The sequence below is a fragment of the Haemorhous mexicanus genome, chromosome 26 (genome assembly GCF_027477595.1).
Source record: "Haemorhous mexicanus isolate bHaeMex1 chromosome 26, bHaeMex1.pri, whole genome shotgun sequence".
Taxonomy (NCBI): domain Eukaryota; kingdom Metazoa; phylum Chordata; class Aves; order Passeriformes; family Fringillidae; genus Haemorhous; species Haemorhous mexicanus.
In genome coordinates this window covers 376,994-401,025 of record NC_082366.1, presented here as the reverse complement: position 1 = coordinate 401,025, position 24,032 = coordinate 376,994, and the positions used below count along the sequence as shown (strand labels likewise).

General features: G+C 58.3%; 2 protein-coding genes across 5 annotated transcripts in view; one reads left to right on the top strand and one right to left on the bottom strand.

Moving 5' to 3' along the window:
• Window positions 1-17,447, top strand: part of COL18A1 (collagen type XVIII alpha 1 chain) — a 36,383-nt gene extending 18,936 nt beyond the window's left edge. For both annotated transcript variants that reach the window (XM_059868350.1, XM_059868349.1), the window contains exons 3-43: window positions 3,742-4,286; window positions 6,922-7,002; window positions 7,094-7,153; window positions 7,335-7,473; window positions 7,575-7,678; window positions 7,766-7,792; window positions 7,889-8,059; window positions 8,146-8,172; window positions 8,263-8,325; window positions 8,406-8,492; window positions 8,631-8,684; window positions 8,764-8,913; window positions 9,035-9,097; window positions 9,278-9,322; window positions 10,243-10,383; window positions 10,465-10,527; window positions 10,640-10,666; window positions 10,760-10,804; window positions 10,925-10,987; window positions 11,321-11,356; window positions 11,427-11,516; window positions 11,655-11,684; window positions 11,794-11,820; window positions 11,981-12,043; window positions 12,186-12,260; window positions 12,354-12,389; window positions 12,508-12,561; window positions 12,773-12,838; window positions 13,022-13,093; window positions 13,297-13,330; window positions 13,462-13,524; window positions 13,614-13,657; window positions 13,751-13,873; window positions 13,970-14,114; window positions 14,268-14,341; window positions 14,421-14,549; window positions 14,733-14,768; window positions 15,062-15,322; window positions 15,406-15,603; window positions 15,881-15,996; window positions 16,079-17,447. In XM_059868350.1, the coding sequence (XP_059724333.1) occupies window positions 3,742-4,286; window positions 6,922-7,002; window positions 7,094-7,153; window positions 7,335-7,473; window positions 7,575-7,678; window positions 7,766-7,792; window positions 7,889-8,059; window positions 8,146-8,172; window positions 8,263-8,325; window positions 8,406-8,492; window positions 8,631-8,684; window positions 8,764-8,913; window positions 9,035-9,097; window positions 9,278-9,322; window positions 10,243-10,383; window positions 10,465-10,527; window positions 10,640-10,666; window positions 10,760-10,804; window positions 10,925-10,987; window positions 11,321-11,356; window positions 11,427-11,516; window positions 11,655-11,684; window positions 11,794-11,820; window positions 11,981-12,043; window positions 12,186-12,260; window positions 12,354-12,389; window positions 12,508-12,561; window positions 12,773-12,838; window positions 13,022-13,093; window positions 13,297-13,330; window positions 13,462-13,524; window positions 13,614-13,657; window positions 13,751-13,873; window positions 13,970-14,114; window positions 14,268-14,341; window positions 14,421-14,549; window positions 14,733-14,768; window positions 15,062-15,322; window positions 15,406-15,603; window positions 15,881-15,996; window positions 16,079-16,292 (3,941 nt within the window). In that variant the 3' untranslated portion in view covers window positions 16,293-17,447. The remainder of the gene's footprint in view (window positions 1-3,741; window positions 4,287-6,921; window positions 7,003-7,093; window positions 7,154-7,334; window positions 7,474-7,574; window positions 7,679-7,765; window positions 7,793-7,888; window positions 8,060-8,145; window positions 8,173-8,262; window positions 8,326-8,405; window positions 8,493-8,630; window positions 8,685-8,763; window positions 8,914-9,034; window positions 9,098-9,277; window positions 9,323-10,242; window positions 10,384-10,464; window positions 10,528-10,639; window positions 10,667-10,759; window positions 10,805-10,924; window positions 10,988-11,320; window positions 11,357-11,426; window positions 11,517-11,654; window positions 11,685-11,793; window positions 11,821-11,980; window positions 12,044-12,185; window positions 12,261-12,353; window positions 12,390-12,507; window positions 12,562-12,772; window positions 12,839-13,021; window positions 13,094-13,296; window positions 13,331-13,461; window positions 13,525-13,613; window positions 13,658-13,750; window positions 13,874-13,969; window positions 14,115-14,267; window positions 14,342-14,420; window positions 14,550-14,732; window positions 14,769-15,061; window positions 15,323-15,405; window positions 15,604-15,880; window positions 15,997-16,078) is intronic.
• SLC19A1 (solute carrier family 19 member 1) lies at window positions 17,243-23,644 on the bottom strand. 3 transcript variants are annotated; one of them, XM_059868352.1, is made up of 6 exons: window positions 22,924-23,644; window positions 20,132-20,430; window positions 18,693-19,440; window positions 18,246-18,438; window positions 18,021-18,162; window positions 17,243-17,921 (listed from the first exon to the last, which is right to left on the bottom strand). In XM_059868352.1, exons 2-6 carry the CDS (start codon window positions 20,342-20,344, stop codon window positions 17,739-17,741), a joined length of 1,479 nt encoding a protein of 492 aa, XP_059724335.1. In that variant the 5' UTR covers window positions 20,345-20,430; window positions 22,924-23,644; the 3' UTR covers window positions 17,243-17,738. The 3 variants fall into 3 exon arrangements, with proteins under 3 accessions (XP_059724335.1, XP_059724334.1, XP_059724336.1); XM_059868351.1 differs by lacking the exon at window positions 22,924-23,644 and adding an exon at window positions 22,745-22,903; XM_059868353.1 differs by lacking the exon at window positions 22,924-23,644 and adding an exon at window positions 22,745-22,903 and having other exon boundaries at window positions 18,720-19,440.
• Window positions 23,645-24,032: the final 388 nt, after the last annotated feature.

Here is a 24,032-nt window from a genome sequence, read left to right as displayed (position 1 = left end):
CCGTGCCAGGGCTTCTGTGAGGCCGTCAGAGACCTGTGTTGGACTCCCTTGGCTGGCAGGCACCTGCCTCTGCCTTGCGATGCTCTCCCTGAGGAGGATGAAGGGGTTTCTTGTGTCTTTATTAATGCTTCTGCAGGTAATGTGGCTGGGCAATATCCCTGTGTTGTGTGTCCCCTGCCCAGACTGCCCCAGGTGCTGGGGGATGCTTCTGCCTCGTGCCCATGGGATGCTGCCGAATCCAAAGTCACTTTCTATCCAGCCTTTGCTTTTCCAAGCAGAACCAGTGAGTTTTGGCTCCCTTCACAAGACCGAGCATCACTCCCAGTGAGTCACAGTGGCCAGCACAGGGGATGTTCCCCAAGCGCATCGTGCTGGCATTGAGGGCCAGTTTCCAGGTGCCACAAGGCTTTGGGGTGTCCTGACTGGGATCAGAGCACTTGGAGAGCTGGCAGCTCCCTGCAGGAGCAGGGCAAGGATGCAGACCCTGTGGCCATCCAGCCACAGCACCATGGTGGCATGGAGGTTTCAAGGTGACCGTCAGCCATGGCCACACATTCCCTCTCCCAGAGCAGCCCTTTGGGGTTAATGATTCACTCGATGGCAGCTAATGTTGAATTCCCCGCTGCTTGGAAAACAGGGAGAGGTTACTTCACCCCCAGCTTCATCATTCGGTGGCTGTGACCTTCTAGGGACCCAGACAGGGCAGGGGGTGAGAGAAGGGAGTGGGGAGGGGGGTGACTGGTGCTTGGAGAAATGCAGTCGGGATGAAAGCTGGAGCTCCCCCCCTCCCCCCGCCTGCCAAAGCCTCTGAATGAGGCTGTGTTTCTGTGACCCCTGCGCCCTCGGGGCATGGCTGGGAGATGCCAAGGAGGAACACCGAGACTGGAGGCTGGCAAACCAGGGTCGAGGACAGGGTCCTTTTGGTGTCAAAGAGGCTCTGTTTGTGGGGGGATGCACGGGGATCATGGGGATGCTTGCAGAGGAGGGGCATTCCTATCTGGGACTGCACTGTGCTTGCTTGGATGGGCAATGACAGGAATGAGTGGGGAATGTGGGGGCTGTGGTGCACCCCACTTGATGTGCTGATGTGTTCTGGGGGTCCCCTGAATCTCACGCTGGCAGTCTAGGCTCAGGTCAGGCAGGAAGGTCATGGCAGAGTGGCAAGGTGGCTTGGAGCATCCTGGGGATGTTTCCAGTGGCAGATTCACTGTGTCCAGAGACATCCCCACAGCCATCCTGTGCCAGCACCAAACTCACTGCAGTCCCCACCAACTCTCCATGTTCCCTGGTGCATCCCCAGTTTGCCACAGGGATGATGGGCTGCGATGTTTGGGTTCTGGATGCCCTTTGGAAAAAGCAGGCATGGCCTGAAAGCTCTGGGAATGAGAAGGGGCACTTGGCTTTTGTAGGGGAGCCAATATTTGAAGGGGTCTCCCCTTACCCCTCTGCTCCCCAGTCCCCATCCAGCCTCTGTCACACAGGAAAAAAGTTTGTTTGCTTTGGGAAGTGCTAGCACCCAGCTCCCAGCCCGGACTCGGGGGCGAGTGGCATGTTTGAGGAGAAGGGAGACTCCCAGAGCCGGCTGCAGCTCCAAGGGGAGAATGGTTGCAAATTGCCCTGCTAACAAAAGCCTCTTTCAGCCTGTCCTGTCGTCCTGAGCCCTGGGGGGGACACAATGACTTGTCTGGCTGCAGGAATTGCAGCACTGGCTCTCACACCCGTGTGGACCCCTGGAAGGAAGCTCTGGTTTCCTTTTTCCTTAAAGCTGCCATGAATTTGGCTTCCTCCAACCCCAGATAAATGCAGTCCCTGCGTCCTGGCATTTGCAGTTGGAATGAGCTTGTGAGGTGCTGAGCATGGGATGGGCTCAAGGGTGGATGATAGGCTGAGAGTCTGGGGGAGCCCCACTCACTCACCCCATCGGGTTTGGTGTAGGGCTGTGCACATCTGGGAGTGAAAGGGTGCTGGACTCCCGGATCCAGAGGTTCTCCTCTCAGCAGACTGGGGTTGCTCCATGGGGAAGCCTGATCCCAGTATAGGGCACATGAAGGGGCTAGAACTGGTGGAAAAACTGGGAAGGAGATTTTCTCCCAGTCAGGTGTTCAGTTTTGGGATGCCAGGGTTGGGAGGGACTGGGGGCTTGGGGAGCAGGGTGGACTCAGAGCAGTTTCAGAGCCAGAGTTTCAGAGGATCAGTGTGTCTGGCTCTGACAGAGCAAAACTTTGCCCCACGTTTAGTTGGTGGCAGTTCTTATGTTCCCACTGCTAGGTCCCTGTCATGGGGCTGTTGCTGGCATTGGGCCTTGGCAGTAGGGGAGCCTGGGAATGTTCCATGTCTCAGGCTTTGGAAGAGGCACCCAGGTTTTCATCGCCATCCCAAGAGACATGTTTTCCTTTTGGGTTGGGCAAGGCTGGGCTGATTAATTTTCTTTTTTTCTTTTTTCTTTTTCTTTTTCTTTTTCTTTTTCTTTTTCTTTTTCTTTTTCTTTTTCTTTTTCTTTTTCTTTTTCTTTTTCTTTTTCTTTTTCTTTTTCTTTTTCTTTTTCTTTTTCTTTTTCTTTTTCTTTTTCTTTTTCTTTTTCTTTTTCTTTTTCTTTTTCTTTTTCTTTTTCTTTTTCTCTGGAGGAAAATGCCTGGCTCCAGAGTTGGGTGGAGGTTCCTGGCTGATCCACCTGGGTTCAGCCCAGGTTACCTCAGGATACACCTCTGATTTCCCCCACTCCCCATTGCTCACATGAAAATCAGGGATGGAACTGGGGACACTGAATTGTGTCAGCTCCTGCTCCTGGCTCGGGATGGGGCCAAAACTCAGCACTGAGCATCCATTCCCAGTGCAGATCCTTCAGCAGTTTTGGAGCCGGGGTGGTTGGGTTTCCTCCCTCCCAGGAAAGGAGAGGTTAAAAAGCCTCTCCTTTGGAGCTGGCACTGGCCCCAAGCAGTTGACATAGGAGAGGAGGAATCCAGCGCCCGGTGTGTGGGCGATGAGGACGTGCTCTCTGCCAGAACAACCGGGAGCTGGCGGACGCAGGCTCACGCTCACCAGATGTTCAGCTGCGCTGGGTAGGAGAGACTCTCTCCAGCAGAACTTCCCCAATTCCCTAATTCTCAACAGGAGTTGGGAAAGGAGGTGACCTCCAAATTGAGAGCATCTGGGAAGCTGAGCTGGCTTGAGCTGCGTTCCCAGGCTGTTGCAAGGGGATGGCTCTGATTTATTCCCAGCTGGGGTGACCATTGGATCTTGTCCTGGGATGACACAAAGGGTCACTGTGATCCTGGAATGAGTATGGATGCAACACACTTACCCGCGGCTCCATGGTGGTTCAGCATCCTGAGGCTCCAGCAGCATCTCCCTACCATGGGCAAGACCCCTTTGGTTTTATCCCATCTCAGGGAATCTGAACAACCTGGTCTAGTGGATTGTGTCCTTGCTCATGGCAAGGGGATTGGAATGAGATGGTCTTTAAGGTCCCTTCCCACCCAAGTCATACTATGATTCTGTGATGTCCCAGCTGTGGTTGGAGGGCCAGCAGCTGGGAATGGGGAGCATTTTGGGAGATGTATCTGAATGATGTAGTGGGAGCAGCTGAAGGTCACTGTCTTGGCCAACACACAAATCTTGGGGCCGGTGAGTTTAGGGAGCCACTGAAAGACAGTGTATTTGGGAGGCACGGGCAGGGGTGTCCTTGCTGAGTGACCATCCTTGTCTGGACCTGAGACCATCCCCTGTCCTTCCTCTTTGCAGAGACCCTGAGTGCTGAGATCAGCCTGCTGGAGCTGATTGGGGACCCGCCGACGGAGGAGATCCACAGAATTTATGGCCCCGACAACAACCCTGGCTATGTCTTTGGTCCCAACGCCAACACGGGCCAGGTGGCCCGGTACCACCTGCCAAGCCCTTTCTACCGGGACTTCTCGCTGCTGTTCCACATCCAGCCCACCACGCCCCGGGCTGGTGTGCTCTTCGCCGTCACGGACTCCTCGCAGAGCATCATCTACGTGGGCGTCAAGCTCTCGGAGCTGCGCGCGGGCCAGCAGCAGATCATCTTCTACTACACGGAGCCAGGCTCGCCCAGCTCCTACGTGGCCGCCACTTTCACCGTGCCCACCCTGCTCAACCAGTGGACGCGCTTCGCCATCAGCGTGGAGGAGGAGGAAGTTGTCCTCTACCTGGACTGTGAGGAGCACGAGCGTGTCCACTTTGAGCGCTCCCCGGATGAGATGGAGTTGGAAGAGGGCTCTGGGCTCTTTGTTGCTCAAGCTGGAGGGGCTGACCCAGATAAATACCAGGTAAGAGCTTGGGTCACCCCAAGGAGTAGCTCTCAAAAGCCTGAAGAGATGTGACACTGCCCATGCCCAGAAGACAGCCAGCTCCATGTGTGTCCCTGGGGAAGGGGACATGTGAGATGGAGGTGGCTTGAGATGCCACCGATTTATTGTCTTGGGGCTCACCAAGGCAAAGCTCTCAAGCTGGGCTGGCAGGAAGACATGAGGTAGCCATGCAGCTCCCACCATTGCCTTTTCCTAGCAAACACATGGAGCCTCTTCAGATCTTCCCATTCCTAAAAATACTCAGCTCCTTTGGAGGAGAAGCTGGTTTGTCTGGGAAAATGTCTCTTACATGGAAAAAATGCTTGGGCTGGAGCATATCTTTGCTGGCTGATGTTGGGCAGTATCTCCAGGAAGACTTTGGAGAGTGAGGAAGGATGTGATAGCTCAGCCCATGCTTTGAACAGGACTCGTGTTCCAGATAAGGGTTATGGAAAGTTTGGGGAAAATGCCCAGCTGACATGGAAATTCCTGGCAGGACTTGAGGAGAGTAATGTTCAGGTTTATCCTGGGCTGAGCAGGATTTCCCCAGCAACAGAGGCTCTGCTGAGGGGAGCAATGTTTTTCCTGTGAAGTTCTGCAAAGCACGTTTCTGAGCTTAAACATCATCCTGACTGTACTGCCACATTCCCCCTGGAATGGCTTTGGACAGGGAAAGCTCCCCCAGGAAGGGGTTAATCATTGATGGGCTGCAAACTGGTTTGCACTGGGATTCCGGTTGCTCCCTTGAAGAGCAATTCTTTGCTCTTGAAGAGCAATTTCTTTGCTCTTGAACGTGCTGGGAGGGCCAGGTCATGGCTGTGGAGGAGCTCCTCTCCCCAGCTTGAGGGGTTTGGCACCATATGGAAGGCACAGCAACAGCCTGGGGCAGAACAGACCCTTTTAGCAGGTGATGCTCTCAGGCTTGCCAACCCCTGATCCCACTGCCTGCCCCTGGTTTTCCCCTAGGGAATAGCTGGCTGAGGAGGGAAGGAGGCCTTGGCTGGGTGAGAGGGGAGTGGCATCTGACTACCTCGTGGTGTTTTCATCACTGTCCAGACCTGCCTCGCGTTATCTGGAACTAATGGGGCATCAAGTGGATTAAGGCCTGGCCCAGGGTCAAGCCTCAGGATGAACTTGCTGGGAGGCAGCTGGAGGGGGTCCTGGTGCCTCTGCTCCTTCCTGAGTCGCCTTTGTGGCCGTGGCAGGAAAGCTGGAGGGGCAAAGCCTGCCGGTGATGCAAAGCCCCTGGGACAGCAGCCCTCACGGGGGCAAATGGGACCTCAGCTAGGGCCTGGCAGGAGGGTTAGTTTGCAGCTGGATGTGGCACTTGGGGACATGGTTTAGTGGGGGACCTGGCAGCACTGGGTTAGTGGTTGGACTCGATGGTTCTAGAGGGCTTTTCCAGCCTTAACAATTCCATGATTGTATGGATTTACTATAAGATCTTTGGTGCTGCTGCTCTCTTTATCAGAGCAAAGAGGTGCAAAGGTCCCCTATCACCATCCCTCGTGGGACTGCCTTGCTTCAGGGCTTGGAAGTGGCTTTTATGCCATGCCTTTAGAAAGCCCCAAATTTCAACCTTGGAGCCACTGCCCAGCACCACCAGCATGGCTGGACAAGCCATGTGCCAGAGCTGGCATCACATGGGCTGAGCAGAGGTAGCAGCCAGGACCCTGCCAGACACCCAGCAGAGCTTTCACAGGGATCTTTTGGCTGTGCTCCTTGTTTTTCCTCTGCTGAGGTCTCCCTGGCCATAGCTGACTGTTCTGCCCCACGCAAGGACAGCTGGCAGGTTCTGCAGCCCACATGTTGTGTTTCCTGGGATAATCTGCACTTCCTTACTATTTATTTGTGTTTTGCAAGCACCGTGTGCATCCAGGCCACTTGTTTATACAAGAAACCACCACATATCCCTTCCTAAGGATGCTGCCTCCAGCCAAACCTCTGTAGCATCCTGGACTCAGCAGGAGAGGTGGTGTGGGTACCACCCTGAACCCCACAGCACCCACTGCAAGTGGGGTCACTCCGCACATCCCAGAGCCCAGCCTGGGTCCTTGCTGCAGAGTGGGACACAGGGATGCTGTCGGGATGGGAGTCTGCCAGGTTGGGATGCTCCCCATCCATCTGATCTCAGTGGTGAGGAGCAGGGGACCATGCTGGGAAGTGAACTCTGAGAGAGGAGATACCTCCCCCTTGGTGTCTCTTCTTTGGGCAAGACAACTAAAATAATATTTGGGCTGGCCTGAAAGCACAGGGCACCATGTCTGGGCAAGGAAATGTGATGGACTTAGGAAAATAGGAATCGGGGCAGTCACAGTTCAGCCAGGCTGACTGTTACATAATAATGTTAATGTATTATAAGTAGATTAAGTTATATAATTAATATATTATAAATACATAGTTTATATATAATTTAAAAAATTATATCAGTTCCTCTCACAAGCAAATGCCCCCAGCTGGGTGATGACCTTTTCCAGCTGCTCGCAGTGCGGACAGCAGATCTCATCCATCCTGTTTCTCCCACTCAAGGACAAGGTGGCCGAGTGGCACAGCAGGTCACATCACAGCTGGGTGGCTTGTCCGTGTCCCCCACCCATCCACGGTCTCCTTTCAGGGGGTGATCGCAGATTTGAAGCTCCGAGGGGACCCTCGGGCGGCCGAGCGCCAGTGCGAGGAAGAGGAGGATGACACAGAGGTGAGCACTGGCAGCACGGCTGGGGAGGGCTCGGGGTGCCCTCACCATGCTCCCAGCTCAGCTCTCACCCCTTCTTCATGGGCAAATGCAGGTCTCTGGGGATTTTGGCAGTGGGATGGAAGGTGGACAGCAGCCCTCAGGCAAGGTCGAGGTGAGTTGCTGCCTGCAGGTGTATCACTCAGGGCAGGACCCCAAAATTCTCATGATGCAGAGAGCTGAGTGCCTTGCATGGCTGAGGTCATGAGATGCTTGATGATGTCCCAGCACCTGTCCCTTATGGGACGGCACTGGGAGGTGAACGGTGTCATGGTGTCCCCTTATTGTTGGTGCAGGGTGTCCCAGGGCTGCTGGATGCTGTCCCCGTGACCTCCCCCCCTGTGGCGGGGGGCAGTGGCCCGAGGAGTAGCGGGGGGTCCCCGCAGCAAGCCGAGAGGACCAGAGCAGAGGAGACGCTGCAGGTCTCCATGGGAGGTAATTCCAGCAGCTTTCCCCTTCCCCAGGATGCACAAATGGGGACATAGTGGTGGTGTGGCCGTCTCCAGCCCCAACTGGGTCCTTTTCCTTTTCCACAGGCACCGGTCGGAAAGGCGAAAAGGGGGAGAAGGGGGAACGTGGTTTGAAAGGGGATTCAGGGACCAGTGGCATTGTAGGACCAGGCAGTGTCAAGGGTCAAAAGGTGGGTGAGAGCTGGTCCCTAGGGGCTCGAGGGTGCCAGTGACATGTCTGTGTTTGACACACACTTCTCTCTGTTTCTGATCTTCAGGGGGAGAAAGGAGACCTGGGTGTCAAGGTGAGCATCACTGGGAGAGCTGGCACAGAGCCATGCCCTACCCAGGCTGCCAGCTCAGAGACCTGCCACCCATTCCCATCTCCCTCTCCTCCCTAGGGCAGTGCTGGATTTGGCTACCCTGGCTCTAAAGGCCAAAAAGGAGAACCAGGTGACCCTGGACCCCCCAGGACCCTCTCTCGGCATGCCGATGGCTCGGTGGTGGAGCAGGTCACTGGCCCTCCAGGGGCACCGGGGAAGGATGGAGCCCCTGGCAGGGATGGCGAGCCTGTGAGTCAATTGCCCCCCACAGGGTGTGCCTGTCCCCCTACTCTACCCACCTGCACACTGACCTGTCCTCTCTCTGCCATCCCTAGGGAGATCCTGGCGAGGACGGCAAACCTGTAAGTGGGGTGGAGGGGGTGGCAGGCTGATGAGGAATGGCCATCCCCCTGCCTTGCCACCTGCTGACCCCCCACTGCTCCCTTTTGCAGGGTGAAATGGGGCCCCCGGGGTTCCCTGGGATGCCGGGGGAGCCGGGCCTGAAGGGGGAGAAGGTGAGTTCCAGTGCTGCCCCCCCTTCCTCTCATCCCCAGCTCAGCTGCACCCCCAAACTGCACTCTCTCCTCTGTGCTAGGGTGACCCAGGCGTGGGGCCGAGGGGACCCCCTGGACCACCTGGCCCTCCAGGACCACCAGGACCCTCCTCCAAGAATGACAAGCTGGTGGGTGCCCTCTGGGATACAGGGATTTGAGGGATGGGGGTCCATCAAGCCACAGAGGTGCGGAGTGCTGCTACCAGCCCCTGGGTGAGCCCCAGTGCCACCAGGTGCCCTGACATCCCCCTTGTGCTTCTCCCCCAGACCTTCATCGACATGGAGGGCTCTGGCTTCGGTGGTGACCTGGAGAGCCTGCGGGTGAGTGGGGCTGAGTGCCTGTCTTGCCAGCTGGGAGTGGGGGGACACCCTCAGCCATGGCCCCCCATGTCTCTTCCAGGGTCCACGAGGGCCACCTGGTCCCCCAGGGCCACCTGGCGTGCCCGGTTTGCCAGGGGAGCCAGGACGGTTTGGGATGAACTGCACGGACCCGCCAGGACCACCTGGGCTGCCGGGCAGGGACGGGACCCCCGGGCCTCCAGGGCCAGTGGTAGGTCTGTGGGGTGGTCAAGGAGACCCAGCCCGGGGCCACTCTGTGGCTGTGGGGGGCTTGGTGCCCACCAGCCCTACAGGGTTTTCCTGTGCTGGAACCAACTCCTGGGATCTTACAGGGTCCTCATGGTCTTCCAGGAAGAGATGGGGAGGATGGGCAGCCGGGGCCCAAAGGAGAGCAGGTGAGTGGCAGGTTGGCTCTGTCCCTTGTGCCCCAGGAGCATGTCACAGCTGTCCCACAGGCAGCTGGCATCCCTGGCACATCTCTGGGAGGCCCCAGTTCCTGGACTGGGGAGCACCATCCTGCTCCTGCCTGGAGCTGGGCAGCTTCTTCACACCCTCTTCTCCCTCCTCGTTCCCAGGGCGATATTGGTGACCTTGGCCTCCCTGGCCTACCAGGACCCAAGGTACTGTGCCTGGCGTGGGTTTTTTTGGATTCTTTGTTGCAGACTGGAGGCAGGGATGTTGCCTGGGGGAGCCATCTTGCACAGGAATGGGGAGGGGGGTGCTGCTATTTGTGTTCCTCCCAGATCAGGGCCATATCTCAAAGGTGCACAGAGCTGCTGACCCCACAAAGGATGCTCACCAGGCTCCTGCCACCCTGCCTTGGCTTTGCTCCAGGCGCTGCCACATCAGGAAGCGGGCAGGAAAACCAAGGAGGGGTGTTTCAAGACACAGAGGAGATTTTGCTTGGGGGGTGCCCACACCCCACTGGAAAACACCCCATCTTCTGTGCATCACTCTCTACTGACTGCTTGCTCCAGCTTCTTTCCACCCTGCATCCCCAAAGGTGGAAGTAAAGGCCTGCTGGGATGGGAGCCCCTTAGAGTTTGGATGCTGCCCCTTGTGATGACCATCCACTACAGCCTAAGCTGGGGGCAAAAACCTCAAAAAATAAGGTTTCTTAACCTTAATTCTAACTTTCTGCACTCCTACCAGAGGGCAGATTGGCTGGCAGCGGGTGTAAGGTCCAAGCCTGTTGCTTCCAAACCCATAGCAATCCCAGGAATGCCTGTGAGCATTCCTTTATGGCACTGAGCTCCGCTGCAGCAGAGCCAGCCCCACGTGCAAAGACACTCCTATTTTATGATTTTAGACGAGCCTCTGGTGGCCACTGTGGACATTACATGGGGAGCTGGTGGGATGAAGGATGCCCCAGCTGGGCAATGCCCCCTCCCACAAAGCCCCTAGACAGGGGAACATCAGGGAGATCCTCCATGTCCTGTCCCAGAGGGGATTTGTGAGGAGATGCTCTGCCTCCTGCTTGCAGGCTCCAGGCAGTGACCACTGCCATCTTCCATCTGTCCCCTTTCTGTCTCCTTTGCAGGGCAACAAAGGAGAAATGGGACCAGTAGGACCCCCAGGAGAAATGGGCTTAGCCGGCCTTCCCGGGCCCGTCGGACCCCCAGGGCAGCCAGGACCCCCCGGCCCCCCGGGACCACCAGGGCTGGGCTACGAGGCTGGATTTGTGAGTGTTCACTGCAGGGATGGGATGGGATGAGCTGGAGCCAGAGACAGGCACAGCTCAGCCCCTTCTCCCTGCATTTAGGGTGACATGGAGGGCTCGGGGCTGTCATTCACCCCTGGACCACCTGGGCCTGAAGGACCACAGGTAGGGCCGCTCCGGCCCTTTCCCTCCTTTCCATCCTGGGCTCCCTGGGGAATTCCCGGCCATCGTGTCCCCTGCCATCACCCAGTGCTCATGGTCCCTTTGTTGCTTGCAGGGTGTGCCGGGACTGCCGGGGGTGAAGGTGAGGAACCCTTCCAACATGCTTCTGGCTCCATCCATGTAGGATGCCCGCAGGCAGCCTGTAGGGATGCCTCTGACACCTCTTTCCTTGCAGGGAGAAGTCGGCAGCCCTGGACAGCCTGGCTTGCCAGGACCAAAGGTAGGAGCACTGGGAGATTGGGATGGCTTTGTGCCAGCACCTGGGTGTGCAGGGCAGTGGCAGGACCCCTGTGCTCTGCGACCTGGGGCTGCATCCTGCCCTTTCCCACTCCCATTGCAGGGAGATGCTGGCATGCCTGGCATGGATGGCCGCCCTGGGCTGGAGGGCTTCCCTGGACCACAGGTAGGAGCCTCAGCCCCCCAGCTCCAGAAGATGACCCCCCCACTCCAGGCAGGGCACCCTTGATTGTAGCAGCTCCATTCCCAGCAGCCAAAATTCCCCCTCCCTGCTGTGGGACCCAGCTCACACCCCCTAGGATCCTGTCTCCCCCACCTTGTTGCTGCACTGGCCACCATCTCCACTCAAAATCATTGCAGCTTGGTTCATTGTCTGGAGCTGGAAGCAGAGGTGGGGTTGCCTGAAGGATTTTTTGAGCCAGAAGTGGGAGGGGGTCTGCACTGGTGAACCAGAGTCCCTCTCCATTTGGTGCTCACTCCCTCCTGCTCCTCTTTCCAGGGACCCAAAGGTGACAAAGGCAGCACCGGTGAGAAGGTAGGTGCCACCAGGCTGGGGACGAGGACCAGCCACTGGTGGCCCTGGGCTGATGGCTTGTGTTTTCCAGGGAGAGCGAGGCCAAGATGGAGTGGGGCTGCCTGGCCCCCCTGGCCCACCTGGTCCCCCAGGACAGGTCATCAGTGTCTCCAGTGAAGATGTAAGTGGTGGCACCTGGCTTCAGCACAGGGCAGGGGAAGGGGTATACCAGCAGCCATTGCGAGGGAGACCTTGCCAGCAGCTCTGACCCTCCGCACCAAGATCAGGGGGAAAAACCTCATTTTGTCTCTTTTTGCAGAAGTCCTTGGTGGCTTTTCCAGGTCCAGAGGTAGGTGCCCTCCTGCCACCTGTGCCCACCCCTCAGCAGTGCCAGGAGGGCACCCTGTTTTTTGAAAGATGGGGTTTGCTCTTAGGAGCATCTTTGCTTCTCTCTGCAGGGCAGACCAGGCCATGCTGGCTTCCCGGTGAGTTAGTGACACATCTGGGGACCACAGGGTGGCCCTGGTGACAGCTGTAGCTGCTAGTCCTGCTGTGCTTTGCTGCAGAGTGGTGGTGATGGAGGGGGAGTTTGGGGCCTGCCTTTGGTGGGTTGGGAATGACATGGACTCTGTGTCCTTTCTGCAGGGTCCGGTGGGACCGAAAGGAGACCAGGGGTCAGCTGGGCCCCAGGGTGCCCCAGGGTTGAAGGTAATTGCTCCAGGCCACCTGCACCCCATTGAGTGGTCACATTCCTGGTCCCCCATTCCACCTGGCCATCAGGTGATACCAGCTTGTCATGGGAGGGAGCCTGGTCCCTGTGTGTCCCCTCCCACCTACTCTTCTCTTGCAGGGGGAGAAGGGGGAGCCCGGCGTCATCATCAGCCCTGATGGGACCGTGGTCACTGCCAAGGTGAAAGGAGAAAAGGTGGGTTCCTGGCAGGAATGGGGGGCACATCCCCATGGGACAGGTGCCAGGTGGTCCCAGTGGTGATGCCCTGTCCCTCTCCATTATTTGCAGGGGGAGCCAGGGCTGCAGGGCCCAATGGGACCATCGGTAAGTCACCATCACCATCTTCCTCCTTGTGTCCCACGGGGAGGGATGGAGATGATCCTAGGCAGAGGGGATGCCTCCATGCTGAGCATCCCTCACCCTCATCTTCTCTTCCTTCCAGGGTCCCCCAGGACGAGCAGGGATGAAGGGAGAGATTGGCTTCCCGGGCAGACCCGTAAGACCTGCTCCCGGTTTGTTTGTGTCCATCACCTCCACCGCGTCCCCCTCCCTGTTTGCCCATCCTGCACCCACTGAGCCCCACACCCTGCCATGTCCCTGAGGGATGGGGTGGTGCTGGGGTGTCGGAGGTGACTTGGAACACCAGATGTGACACCAGGGGCTGGAAGGGGGACGGGGATGAGGCTCATTGCGCTGCTCATCCGCAGGGACGTCCTGGCATGAACGGGCTGAAGGGCGAGAAGGGTGACCCCACAGACGTGCTGGGATTGCAAGTGAGCATTGCTGTGACCCCTCAGCTGCTGGCCCTGCAGGGCGGGGCACACACCCTGAGGGTCTCCCCAGGACCCCAATCCCTTAGGCAAAGGGCACGTCTCCTTCTCTCAGGGGCTGGTTGTCCCCCTCCATGGTGGGGACTGTCCACTTTGCAGGACTTTGACAAATCTCAACCCCCACAGGGTCCTCCAGGCCCCCCAGGCCCTCCAGGACCCCCTGGGCCACCTGGCAGCATAGTCTACAATAATGGCAATGTGAGTATCACCATGGTCACTGTGATGGACATGCTGGTGACTGGGCCCCCAGTGTCCCCTGCCTGCCTGGAGGAAACTGAGAATGCTCTGGTGACATCCTGACTGGGGCTGGCATGTGTGACTGTCACCAGCATTGCGGGGGGGGGGGGGGGGTTCCCGAGGATGTTGCTGTCTCTGCAGCCACTCCCTTTGCATCTCCACAGACCTTCAGTGATTCCAGCCACCCAGTGTTCCCTGGTAAGTGGGTGTCCCTCTTCCCGCCCCCTCTGGGCATTTTGGGGAACCTCGGCAAAGCAGGGCTGGGGGGAAACCCCCTTCCATCCCTTATAGCTGCAGCTCTGAGATGGCACCTCTGCTGCTCCCCACAGGTTTCCACCAGTTCTCAGGACAAAAGGGAGAAAAAGGTGACACTGGACCCCCAGGACCCCCAGGTAGATAACTGGTCCCTGCTGGCAGAGGCAGGCAGAGGGTGGCTCATGCCCATCCTGGCTCCTCTCCCCTCCTCTCCCTCTCTCCACAGGCCAGTTCCCTCATGATGTGAGTCACTTCAGTACCAGCCTGCGGGTAAGCCCTTTGCACACTGCAGCTGGAACCCAGCATCACTTGGGGTACCCAGTGCATCCCAGCTGCTCATCCTAAGACTGTGCCGTTCCACAGGGTGACAAAGGGGATGCAGGTCCCAAGGGTGAGAAGGGCGAGCCAGGCAGCACCCCACTCTATGGTCCTGGAGTCTCTGGACTTCCAGGGCCTCCAGGGCCCCAGGGATACCCCGGTCTGCCGGTGAGTACCTCATAGGGTGGAAAGTGAAGGAGGGCACAGTGGGGGGTGGCATCTCTGGGGACTTTGCTCCAACAGACGTTCTCTCACACTGCCTAGGGTCCCAAGGGGGACAGTATTGTTGGGCCACCGGGGCCTCCAGGACCTCAGGGTCCCCCTGGTATTGGATATGAGGGGCGGCAGGGCCCCCCTGGCCCTCCTGGTCCGCCCGGGCCACCCTCCTTCCCAGGTCCCCACAGACAAGGTGAGTACCTGCTCTACTGCATTCCGCCCTGCACCCCCATATCCCTCCCTGCCACCGCCAGCATTCCTGCTTGTATCCCATGCATCCCTCCTTTAAGCTCTGCATTCCTCCCCATGCTGCACCTCTCTCCATCTCACCCTCCTTCCCCCACAGCTGTCAGCATCCCTGGACCCCCAGGACCACCAGGACCCCCTGGACCACCAGGCACTAGCGGGATGTCCTTGGGGGTGAGTCAGGGCTCTGGGCAGGGGTTGCCCATGGTGCAAGCAGCCAATCCCTGAGCTCTGTCCCGGGCTGTGCCCACAGCTCCAGGCCATGCCTACGTACCAGGCGATGCTGAGCGCCGTGCACGAGCTGCCCGAGGGCAACCTTGTCTTCCTGACGGACCGGCAGGAACTCTACGTCCGCGTCCGTGAGGGCTTCCGCAGGGTGCTGGTGAGTGGGGGGGGGCCAGAGGGGCACCCCTGCCGGGGCTGCACTGCCTGGCTTGAGAGGAGTGTGGGCAGCACTGCCCCGGGGGCTTGGTGGTGACTCTTGGTGATGCTTGGGATCCCCCCACCTGTGCGTGAGGAAGAGGAGAGGGGGGCAGCTGGGATCTGATGTGCCATGCCCTTGCAGCTGGAGGAGCACAACCTGATCCCCAGTTCGGCTCTGGTGAGTCCTCTATTTCCCATACACATCCTCATTCCTGTCCTCCTTCCCAATCCCATCCCTATCCTCCATCCTCATCTATCCGCATCCCATCTACAACCAGCTCTATCCATCATCAATCAACTTCATCCTCTTCTCCATTCATCCCCAACCATATCAATCCCCATTCCCAATTATCTCCATGCCCATCTTCATCCAACCACAACCATCTCCATCCATCCCCAACATTCTCCATCTCCATCCCCATCCCCACCTGGGGCACCATGACCCCCTTCATACTGTGTCCCTCTTCCCAGGACAACGAGGTGTATGATAAGCCGCCCAACGTCCACTACGCCGGCCCCCAGCCCCGCGGGCCCCTGCACCCGCTCCGCAACCACGTCCCCTCGGCCACCGCCCGTCCCTGGCGTGGGGACGAGGTGGTGGCCAACCAGCACCGCCTGCCCGAGCAGCCCCTGCTCCACCACCAGCACGAGCTCATCAACGGGTACTACATCCATCGCCGGCCAGATCCCGCCCCTGTGGCCGCCCACGTGCACCAGGACTTCCAGCCTGCTGTGAGTGCCACATGCCAGCTGAGGGGAGCTGATGGTGGTGGCCAAAGCCGTGTCCCTCAAGCCCTGTCGTCCCCTCTTGGCAGCTTCACTTGGTGGCCCTGAACACCCCACTGAGTGGTGGTATGCGTGGCATCCGGGGTGCTGATTTCCAGTGCTTCCAGCAAGCCCGGCAGGTTGGGCTGGCTGGCACTTTCCGCGCCTTCCTGTCCTCGCGCCTGCAGGATCTCTACAGCATCGTGCGCAGGGCCGACCGCGCCACCATCCCCATCGTCAACCTGCGGGTATGCATGTCCCATCCCATTCTCAACACTCTCTGAGCTCTGATGGATCACAGAATAGGATCACAGAGTCATTATGGCTGGAAAAGATCTCTTTAAGATCAGCAAGTGTAGCTATTAACCCAGCACCACCAAGGCCTGGGATGCAGAGCATAGCAAAGCCACCATCCATCATGAAGCATCCCCTTCCCAAAGGCTGCTGGGGCTTGGAGCTTCTGGGCTGCTCTGTGCAGGCAGGGCTGAACCCCCTCCTCCTCCATTTTCCTACCCTTCCCACCAGGATGAAGTGCTCTTCAATAACTGGGAAGCCCTTTTCACGGGCAGCAGGGCCCCACTGAGAACCGGTGCCCGCATCCTCTCCTTTGACGGCCGGGATGTTCTACGGGATGTGGGATGGTGAGTACAGAACTGAGTGATAGGGAACTGGGGTTTAGATCATGGTGGGGCAGCAGCAGCCCCCCACCTTTCACTCTTCCAGGCCGCAGAAGAGTGTCTGGCATGGCTCAGATGCCAAGGGTCGGCGCCTGCCCGAGAGCTACTGTGAGACATGGCGGACAGAGGAGCGTGCAGTCACTGGCCAGGCTTCCTCCTTGGCCTCTGGAAAACTGCTGGAGCAGGCGGCCAGCAGCTGCCAGCAAGCCTTCATTGTCCTCTGCATTGAGAACAGCTTCATGACCACCACCAAAAAGTGATACCCGCCCTGGCACCCCCGAGTACCCCCATGTCCCTGGGGAGGGTTGGGCAAGCCTGCACCCCAGCACCTCTGGGTCCTTCAGCCCCCTCCATGCGCCCACTCTTGCCCTGCAGGGTTTCCTTCTCCTTCAGACCTGACGCCAAAGAGTATTGCCATGGCCCCTGCCCTGGGTTGGCAGGGGCTCAGGTCCCACCTGGGGCAGGGCAGCCATGGGCTGGTGGCATTCCTCCTCCTCTTCTAACTCCCAATATTTAACCACTTCAGCTTGTTCCCCTCCCTGCCTGGATGCTGCTTTTGGGATGGCTGGGTGGGAGGATGCTCGGCAGGGAGATTTCAGTGCTGCCATGTGGGCTGTTCCCCGCAAAAACCTGTGGGGCCTCTCTCACCAGCCCCCTGGGCCCGTGCTGTCCTCACCAGGAGCTTGGGGTTGGACCCAAATCCCTGCTGCTGAGGCCACAGGGTCTTCTCCAGCCAAGACAGCGCATCCCACCCAAGGGATTGTCCTGTGGTGATGCTGGGGCTGTCCTAAATGGTCTCCATCCTCCCCAGGTAAGGCCCATCCCATCATTATTTTCACCTTCACCTCCCAGCCAGCAGAGCTCTGGTGGGGATCTGGTCTTCCCCATCCCATCCACGCACCCTGGGGACCCCCAGCTGTGCCCCCACAGCCCAGGTACAGCCCCAGCCAGCCCAGCACAGGTACTGGGGTGACAGAGTGGCCCCAAGGCGTGGCCAGCTATGCCCCTGGCACGTGTTTCTCTGTTTGTGTGCGTGTTGAGCATGTGTGGTACCAAGGGCAGGCACTGCCATCCCCCTATCCCTGTGCCATCTTTGCTGGGCTCAAATGGCAAAGGCACAGCAAAGCTGGTTGGAATTGGTGGGGGCAAATCCAAGGTGCTAAAAAAAAACCCCCCCCCCCCAAAAAAAAAAGAAAAGAAAAAAGAGAAATTTGTAACTAGCTTTTTTGTTATTCTATGGAAATTATTACCATAAAAGCTGTGCGAGTCACACGGTCTCTATTTCTTACAGTCTACTGTATTTTGTGTAATTATTGCAATTTAAAGTGTGTGGATCTTTATATTATTTTTTTGTCATCAGTTGTGTGCTATAAACCATTTTCTAAAGGCACTGAATAAAGAAACATTCTCTTGTAGCCTGGCTCTGTGCCATGATGGGGATGCAGTGGGATGGGGTCCCCATCCATACACCTGTGTGACACACAGCTGTGGCACATGGGAATCTTGCCCCCACTCTGTGTGTGGGGACAGGGAAGGGGCACAGCCCTGTCCTCACAGAGCAGAAAACATGTCCCAGCAGTTACATCCTCGACAGAACAGCACCCAGGACCGGCAGTGGGACAGGATACCAAGCACACGGTGGCGATGACAATGCTCACTTGGGGAGCCGAGAGCTGGCCACAGTGTCATGATACCAGCGCTCAGGCTCATACGGTGCCCGCCTCCGGGCTTTTCTCTTGTGCTGGAATTTCCACTGGGAGCTGGCATGGCTCCTTGGCCAGGGCCAGCTCCACTGGCTGCCTGCGGTGGCTATGCTGGACACCCACTCCGATGGCCGCCAGGAGGTAGACTACGGCCAGCAGGGTGAAGTAGCCAAAATACACATAAAACTGCAAAAGAGGAGAGAGGGAAGAACAGCACTTGGAGCCCTCCCTTCATCCTGCACCATTCAAGGACCACCTCCATCCTAGGTGCGACCCCACCCATACCTGGGGATGCACAGATAAGTCCAAGCCCCTCTTGTCAGCCACGATGATGGTGATGATGGTCTTCAGCACTGTGGCAAAGAAGGTGTTGACTCCGAAGACCAGAGCACAGAGCTCTTTGGAGAGGGAGGTAGCAATCTGGAAACTGGGAAAAATGGGAGCACTGGTGAACTCCTGCCATCAACCTGGCCACTGGGGTGGGAGTGGGTCCCCAGGAGCACCACGCACATGGCAATGGGAACCAGGAACTGGTGGGAGCCACGGAAGAGGATATAGGCAGCATAGCACAGCCAGATGTTGGTGGTGGAGTTCATAAGCAGGAGCAATCCTGCCTGGAATGCCGTAACCACTCCAATCACCAGCTCTGACCACAGCTTCCAGCGGATCTTCATGTAGCCAGCACCAAAGGAGGCAACAGCTCCTGAGGAGGGATGAAGGATGCTGTGAACACCTCAAAGATCCCCTGCCCTACCTAGGCTGGGACGCAGCCCAGTAACCATTACATCATCCCCAATGCCAAACCACCAAAAATACCGTAAGGACCACAATTCCCAAGGGGTGCAGCAGGACAGCAGTGACCCCCTGCCTCTTTGGTGACCCCAGCCATTCCCATAGGAGGCAGTAGGAAGTGAGTGTCCCCCCACACCCACAGTGTCCCCATCCCAGGCGAGTTACCCAGCAGCGTGGAGGCAGCATCCACACCTCCATTGTACACCCGGCGGTTGTCCGTGGTGGGAGAGATCTCATTCCAGAGGATGTGAGCATAGTACAGCATCAGGTAGTACCCAGCCGAGTTAAAGATCCACCACAGGGACCAGAGGCGGAGCTGAGGCTGCCTGGCCAGCGCTCCCAGCTCCTGCAGCATCCGGCACAGCACCATGTCCCGCCAACCCCGTGTCCCCCTCCCGCTGTCCCCCCCAGCCATCCTGTCCAGCTCAGTGGGCACAGCAGCGTCACCAGCCCCCCCAGGCCGATTGAAGAAGAGGCTGCGCCGGGGCCGCTCGAGGAAGAGGGTGAGGATGAGGCCGAAGCTGACGAAGCCCAAGGAGACGTAGTTAAGGGTGAGGAAGGGTACACCACCCAAGGTGACGCAGAGCTGGCCCAACAAGGAGCTGGTGAAAACCCCCAGGAGCACAGCAGAGCGGGAATAACTGGCCATCCGCTGGTAGCGGGATGGGGCGACCAGGGAGAAGATGTAGGAAGAGTAGGCAATGCGGGCAGCCATGGTGATGCTGTAGAAGAACTCCATCAGCTGCATGGCCAGGACTGAAGTGCCCAGCACCAGCAGCAGCCAGATGGAGATGTGACTCAGGCTCTGCAGCACCAGCACGGGCTTGTAGCGCAGGTAGTCTGTCAGCAGGAAAATGGGCACCAGCACGGCCATGTAGGAGTAGGACAGCACCGGTGTGATCACATTGGTCACCTGCCATGAGGGCAAAGAGGGGCTGAGCACTGGGCACATCCCTGGAGATGCCCCCCCACCTGCAGATGGTATGAGCACTGGCTGCTGACCCTCATGGCAGCACCTCCTCGGGGAGGACTGTGACCAGCAGCATGCTCAGCTGGGGGTCTGGCTGAGCCTTGGCTCCTTCCCGTGCCGGGAATGCAGTGCTCCCACAGGTGCAGCAGCCAGCTGGGATTGAGGCCCACATCCCTTGGTTGGGAGGAGATGACATTGTGGCCCCTCCTTGTCTAACCCCATCGTTGCCAGCAGTCTGGCAGTGTACAGTGCCATCATGGAAAAGTCTCCCCAGTGGGATGGGACATGACTTCTCCCAGCCCAGCACCCTCCAACAGGCTGCTGAGGTGGACAGGGGTCACACACTGCCCCCAAAATCAGTTGCCAGCCTGGGCACGAGGTTTTATGCCAGGGCAAGATGAGCCTGGGACTCAGGGGACAGGGTGACCTCACAGCTAAGTGAAACAAGGCCCCACAACACACCACCTTCCCTGCCCAGAAGGCACCACCCTGAGTCACCACATGCTGCCATGCCCAGGACACGATACCCCTGTGCACCCCAGAAGCACTGAGGGATGCTCTGGACAGCCCCAGAATGGTGACCATGGCCATAAAGGGGGACATCAGGGTGGGGGACCGGATGCCCACCGCTCACCTCTGCCTTTGTGAAGTTCTTGTCGGTCCCCAGCAGATAGGGGGTGATGAAGCTCTCCCCGGGCCGGATCTGTGTCATGAAGCCATAGAAGCAGAGGTAGCAGACTTGTAGCTTCCAGCGCTGGTCCAGCACCATCTCCGGCGCCGGCTTTTTGGTGCCATCATTCTTGGGCATGGCTGTGCAGCAGGACAGCAGCATTATCCTGGGAGCCATTAGCTACACAGGCTCTGGTGGACCACGCAGCCTCTCTCTGTCCACAGGCACTCTTGGACGCATGGAAAACCAGGGTGCTGTAGTTTCTGTGGAAAAAGCAGCATTTGGCACAGGCTCAAAATTCCTCCAGTATCGCAAGGCAAATAAATACCACTACCTTCTCCCCAGGAGATGTTCTGGGAAGAAGAAAAGCAGCCATGCATCTAGCTGTGCAGAAGCAGGGGGGGGTCATTTCAGGCATCACGTGCATCCGGAGCCTGGATGCACGGACATCTGGATCCACAGCGGGGCATCCTCAGCTCCCATCACCTCCTTTTCCTCCCCTTTAAGACTCAGTGGGGTTTTGCTGCTTCTTGGACAACACTTCCCTCTGAGCTGCAGAGGCAGAGGGATGCAGATGCCCTGCACCCGGAATGCTCTGGAGGGGATGACACAAGAATGTGCTGGCTGTGGAAGTGAGTTAATGTGCACACCGGGCATGGGGCCACCTGTGTTACTCAGTAGTGGGGTGGCTGGCAGGACTTCAGCTGAGCTGCAGGCAAGTGGCTGCTCCTTGGCTCTTCCCAGGGCGACACAATGCCCAGCCTGGGGAAATGCAAAATGCCACGAGATTCATGGTCCAGAGGGGGATTAAAAGCTCACATTCTGAGGTTTGGCTGCAGAAAAGCTGTCAGTGCCAGGAGATCCAATTAGCAGTCATGGGATGAGGGCAGGGACAGGAGAAGGCCTGGACTGATGTCCTCCCAGCACTCCCCATTCCCACAAGAAGTCACCAAGGTGACTTTTCGTGCCACATGATTCCTCGTATTCCAATACATGCCACAGGAGCAAGGTTTAGAAACCTGATTACCCTGATAACCACAGAACAACTAATCACAGTCATTAAAAAGTAAGTTCATGGTCCCAGTCTGTGTCCCACTGAATCCTGCATGGTGAAATTGGGGGATAATCCTCCCCCTGCTGCCAGATAACAAAGGGTAAACAGGGACATGAGCCAGCACTGGTGATGGCAGAGGAAGCTGGTGGTAACCTAAACCTACAGGACGCCAAGTGTCCATTTGCCCCAGTGAGGATCCACTGCTCCAGCAGCATTCCATGGGATTTCAGCACTGGTGCCTGAGTGTCGCCAAAACACTCGTGTGCCAGAGCTCACAGCTGGGCAAACAGCCCCCAGTCCCTAAACAGATCCCTGGGGATCAAAGAGGTGCTCGCTTACTCGCTGCCCAGTGCGCCTGTCCGGCACTGGCTGGAGCACCGGCCCCTGCAGTGGCAGGAAGGGTAAGGGGCAATGAGCAAGGGCTAACCCCCAGCAAACACCCACCCCAGCACCGTGCTTGGGCCACTGCCAGCTGTGAGTGCCTGGACTCTGCTCCATCACTTTCTTGTCCCCAGGCTGGGCTGTAGATGTCACCTGCAGCAGCTGCTTGCCGCCACGTGCACCATAACCCCTGTGGGATGTTTGCCACCCTCTGCTCCCCATTCCTGCCCTGTCCATCCAGGAGGGATATATACATGCATCCCTACCCCACAGAAAACCATCCACACTAAACCCAGGACGCAGGTCCACGAAGCTACTCCATTGCCAGGAGCACTGGCTCCTAACTCCCAGCATGTGTGTCCCCATATACTAAGGGACTCCAGATAAGAACCCACCTGGCTGCACCCAATCCCCCTTCTCCAGAACATCCACGGAGGTACTCTGCTCAAGGTGAGTGGGCACGAGTCCCTGGTGCAAGCCAGGGAGTGAAGGGAAGAGGAAGAAGGACAAGAGAGAGGGAGGGAGAGGGCAGAGCCGGTCCGTTATCACCGTGTGAACCTGTTTATCACCGAGTTATCTGGGTGTGACCTTGACATGGATCACTGTCACGCCACACACCGCTGTCAACTTGGGGTCAGAGGTGACACGGGCGGCAGAGCTCAGGCTCACCTCCCCGCAAAGCCACCGTGGTCCAGACGGGACAGCCCTGGGGGTCGGCGTGATGCCCTCCGCCCAGCCGCGCGCCGGTGACATACAAGACACCCCGTGTTTTGTGCGGAGCTGTCACGCCGAATGGGGCGCGCGAATTCTTGGGGTACCTCCCCTAAAACAAGGGCTGGGAAGCTCCTGAAAATGCACCCTTGCCCACCGTACGGGCACCTCTCTGCCTCCCACCGCCCAGCACCAAGGGATGGGCGCTGCGGGGTGGTGCGGGGTGCACTTGGCAGAGGAGAGTGTTGGAGGTAGGCGGCACCTGCTCCCCCTGAAACAACGGCGGCGGAAACAACAGAGCGCGGGAAAACAACACAGCACCCGGCACACATCCCCAGCACCCGGGGTAAATAGCACTGCCGGCATCCCAGGGGGATGACCCCACCGGGCACGTCACCCTCCCGGCGACACCCGCACCCCGCACCCCGTACCTGCTGGGCGGCGGGCATGGGCACTGCGGGCCGGGGCAGGCGGGATCCGGGGCTCCCCGCGGCCACCCGAGCCCGATCGGCGGTGAGCCCGGAACAGCGACAGCAGCAGAAGCTGCAGCAGAAGGAGCAGGAGGAGGAGGAGGAGGAGGAGGAGGGGGAGGAGGAGAATGTAGGAGTACCTCGGGAAATGTAGTCGCTCTCTATGTGCCGGGCGGCGTGGGGACTCCGAACCCCACAGTGCAGCGGGAGGGAGGAAGGGGAGGAGGAGGAACAGGAAAAGCCCGTCCAAGCCGGAACAGAGCTGCGCCGGCACCTGTGTCCCGTAGAGGGACAAATTCCCCTCCAAAAGCGTCGGCAGGACGCGAACGACCCCCTTTTCCACTGCCCTCAGCCGGGGTCCGCTCCTTGCCCATCTGCTGTGACCTCTGGGCTGCGGGCCCTGGGGGACGCTGCCCCCGCCTTGGCTCCCTCCGCTTATTTATGATACCCATGGCTGCTTTCATTTATTTCTGTACCCCGTTTGTTTCCTGGGGGTGGATTTGTTCCAGTCTACGCTGTGCCGTATCCCAGAGGGTCCCGAACAGTTCCCCGCTGTGCTCCAAGCAGAGCTCGCGAAACTTCTCATCCCCTGGCCAAGCCTGGCAGCAACCCCCGAGAGTTGCTTTTGGGCTGAGTCCGGCCTTGAGGACCTGAAAGGGCTGAAGCAAGGCCGTGCACTTCTTCCGGAGGGAAGAGCATCCCTAGAGGAGGTGGAGGCCCCCGAGAATCGGGCCTCGGAGCTAGTGCCCCATCTCCCGGGAGATGATGCATCTTCCGAGTGCATCTTCCGAGTGCATCTTCTCTCCCCTCCTTTCCTCCCCCTTTCCCAGCGCTCACCCTACCAGAAGCAAATGCAAGCTGACAGGCCTCGGCTATTCTGCTGAAATATTTATGTCTTCCCGCCTGGAAGTGCGGCAGCAGGATCCCAGGATCCCCGTGTGTGTGTGTATGTATGTGTGACGTCCGGGGACTGTCACACATACATACACACACACACGTCCCACCCAAGCCAGCCAAAAGGTCCAGGCAGCCCTGGATATTCCAACCCAGAGGCTTCCAGCCCTACTGACCCCCCCAGGTGGTTCTGGGGAGGGTGGCCAGACCACAGCAGACGTGTCCGCCAGCTCCCTGTCTTCACTCTGTCCCTCCCGCGGGCAGGTGGGACCTGTCTGTCCATCGCTGATGGCCAGGATGGTGGCAGGGTCAGGTCCCTCCCTTAAACGCAGCTGGGTCCGGGTGCAGGAGCTCC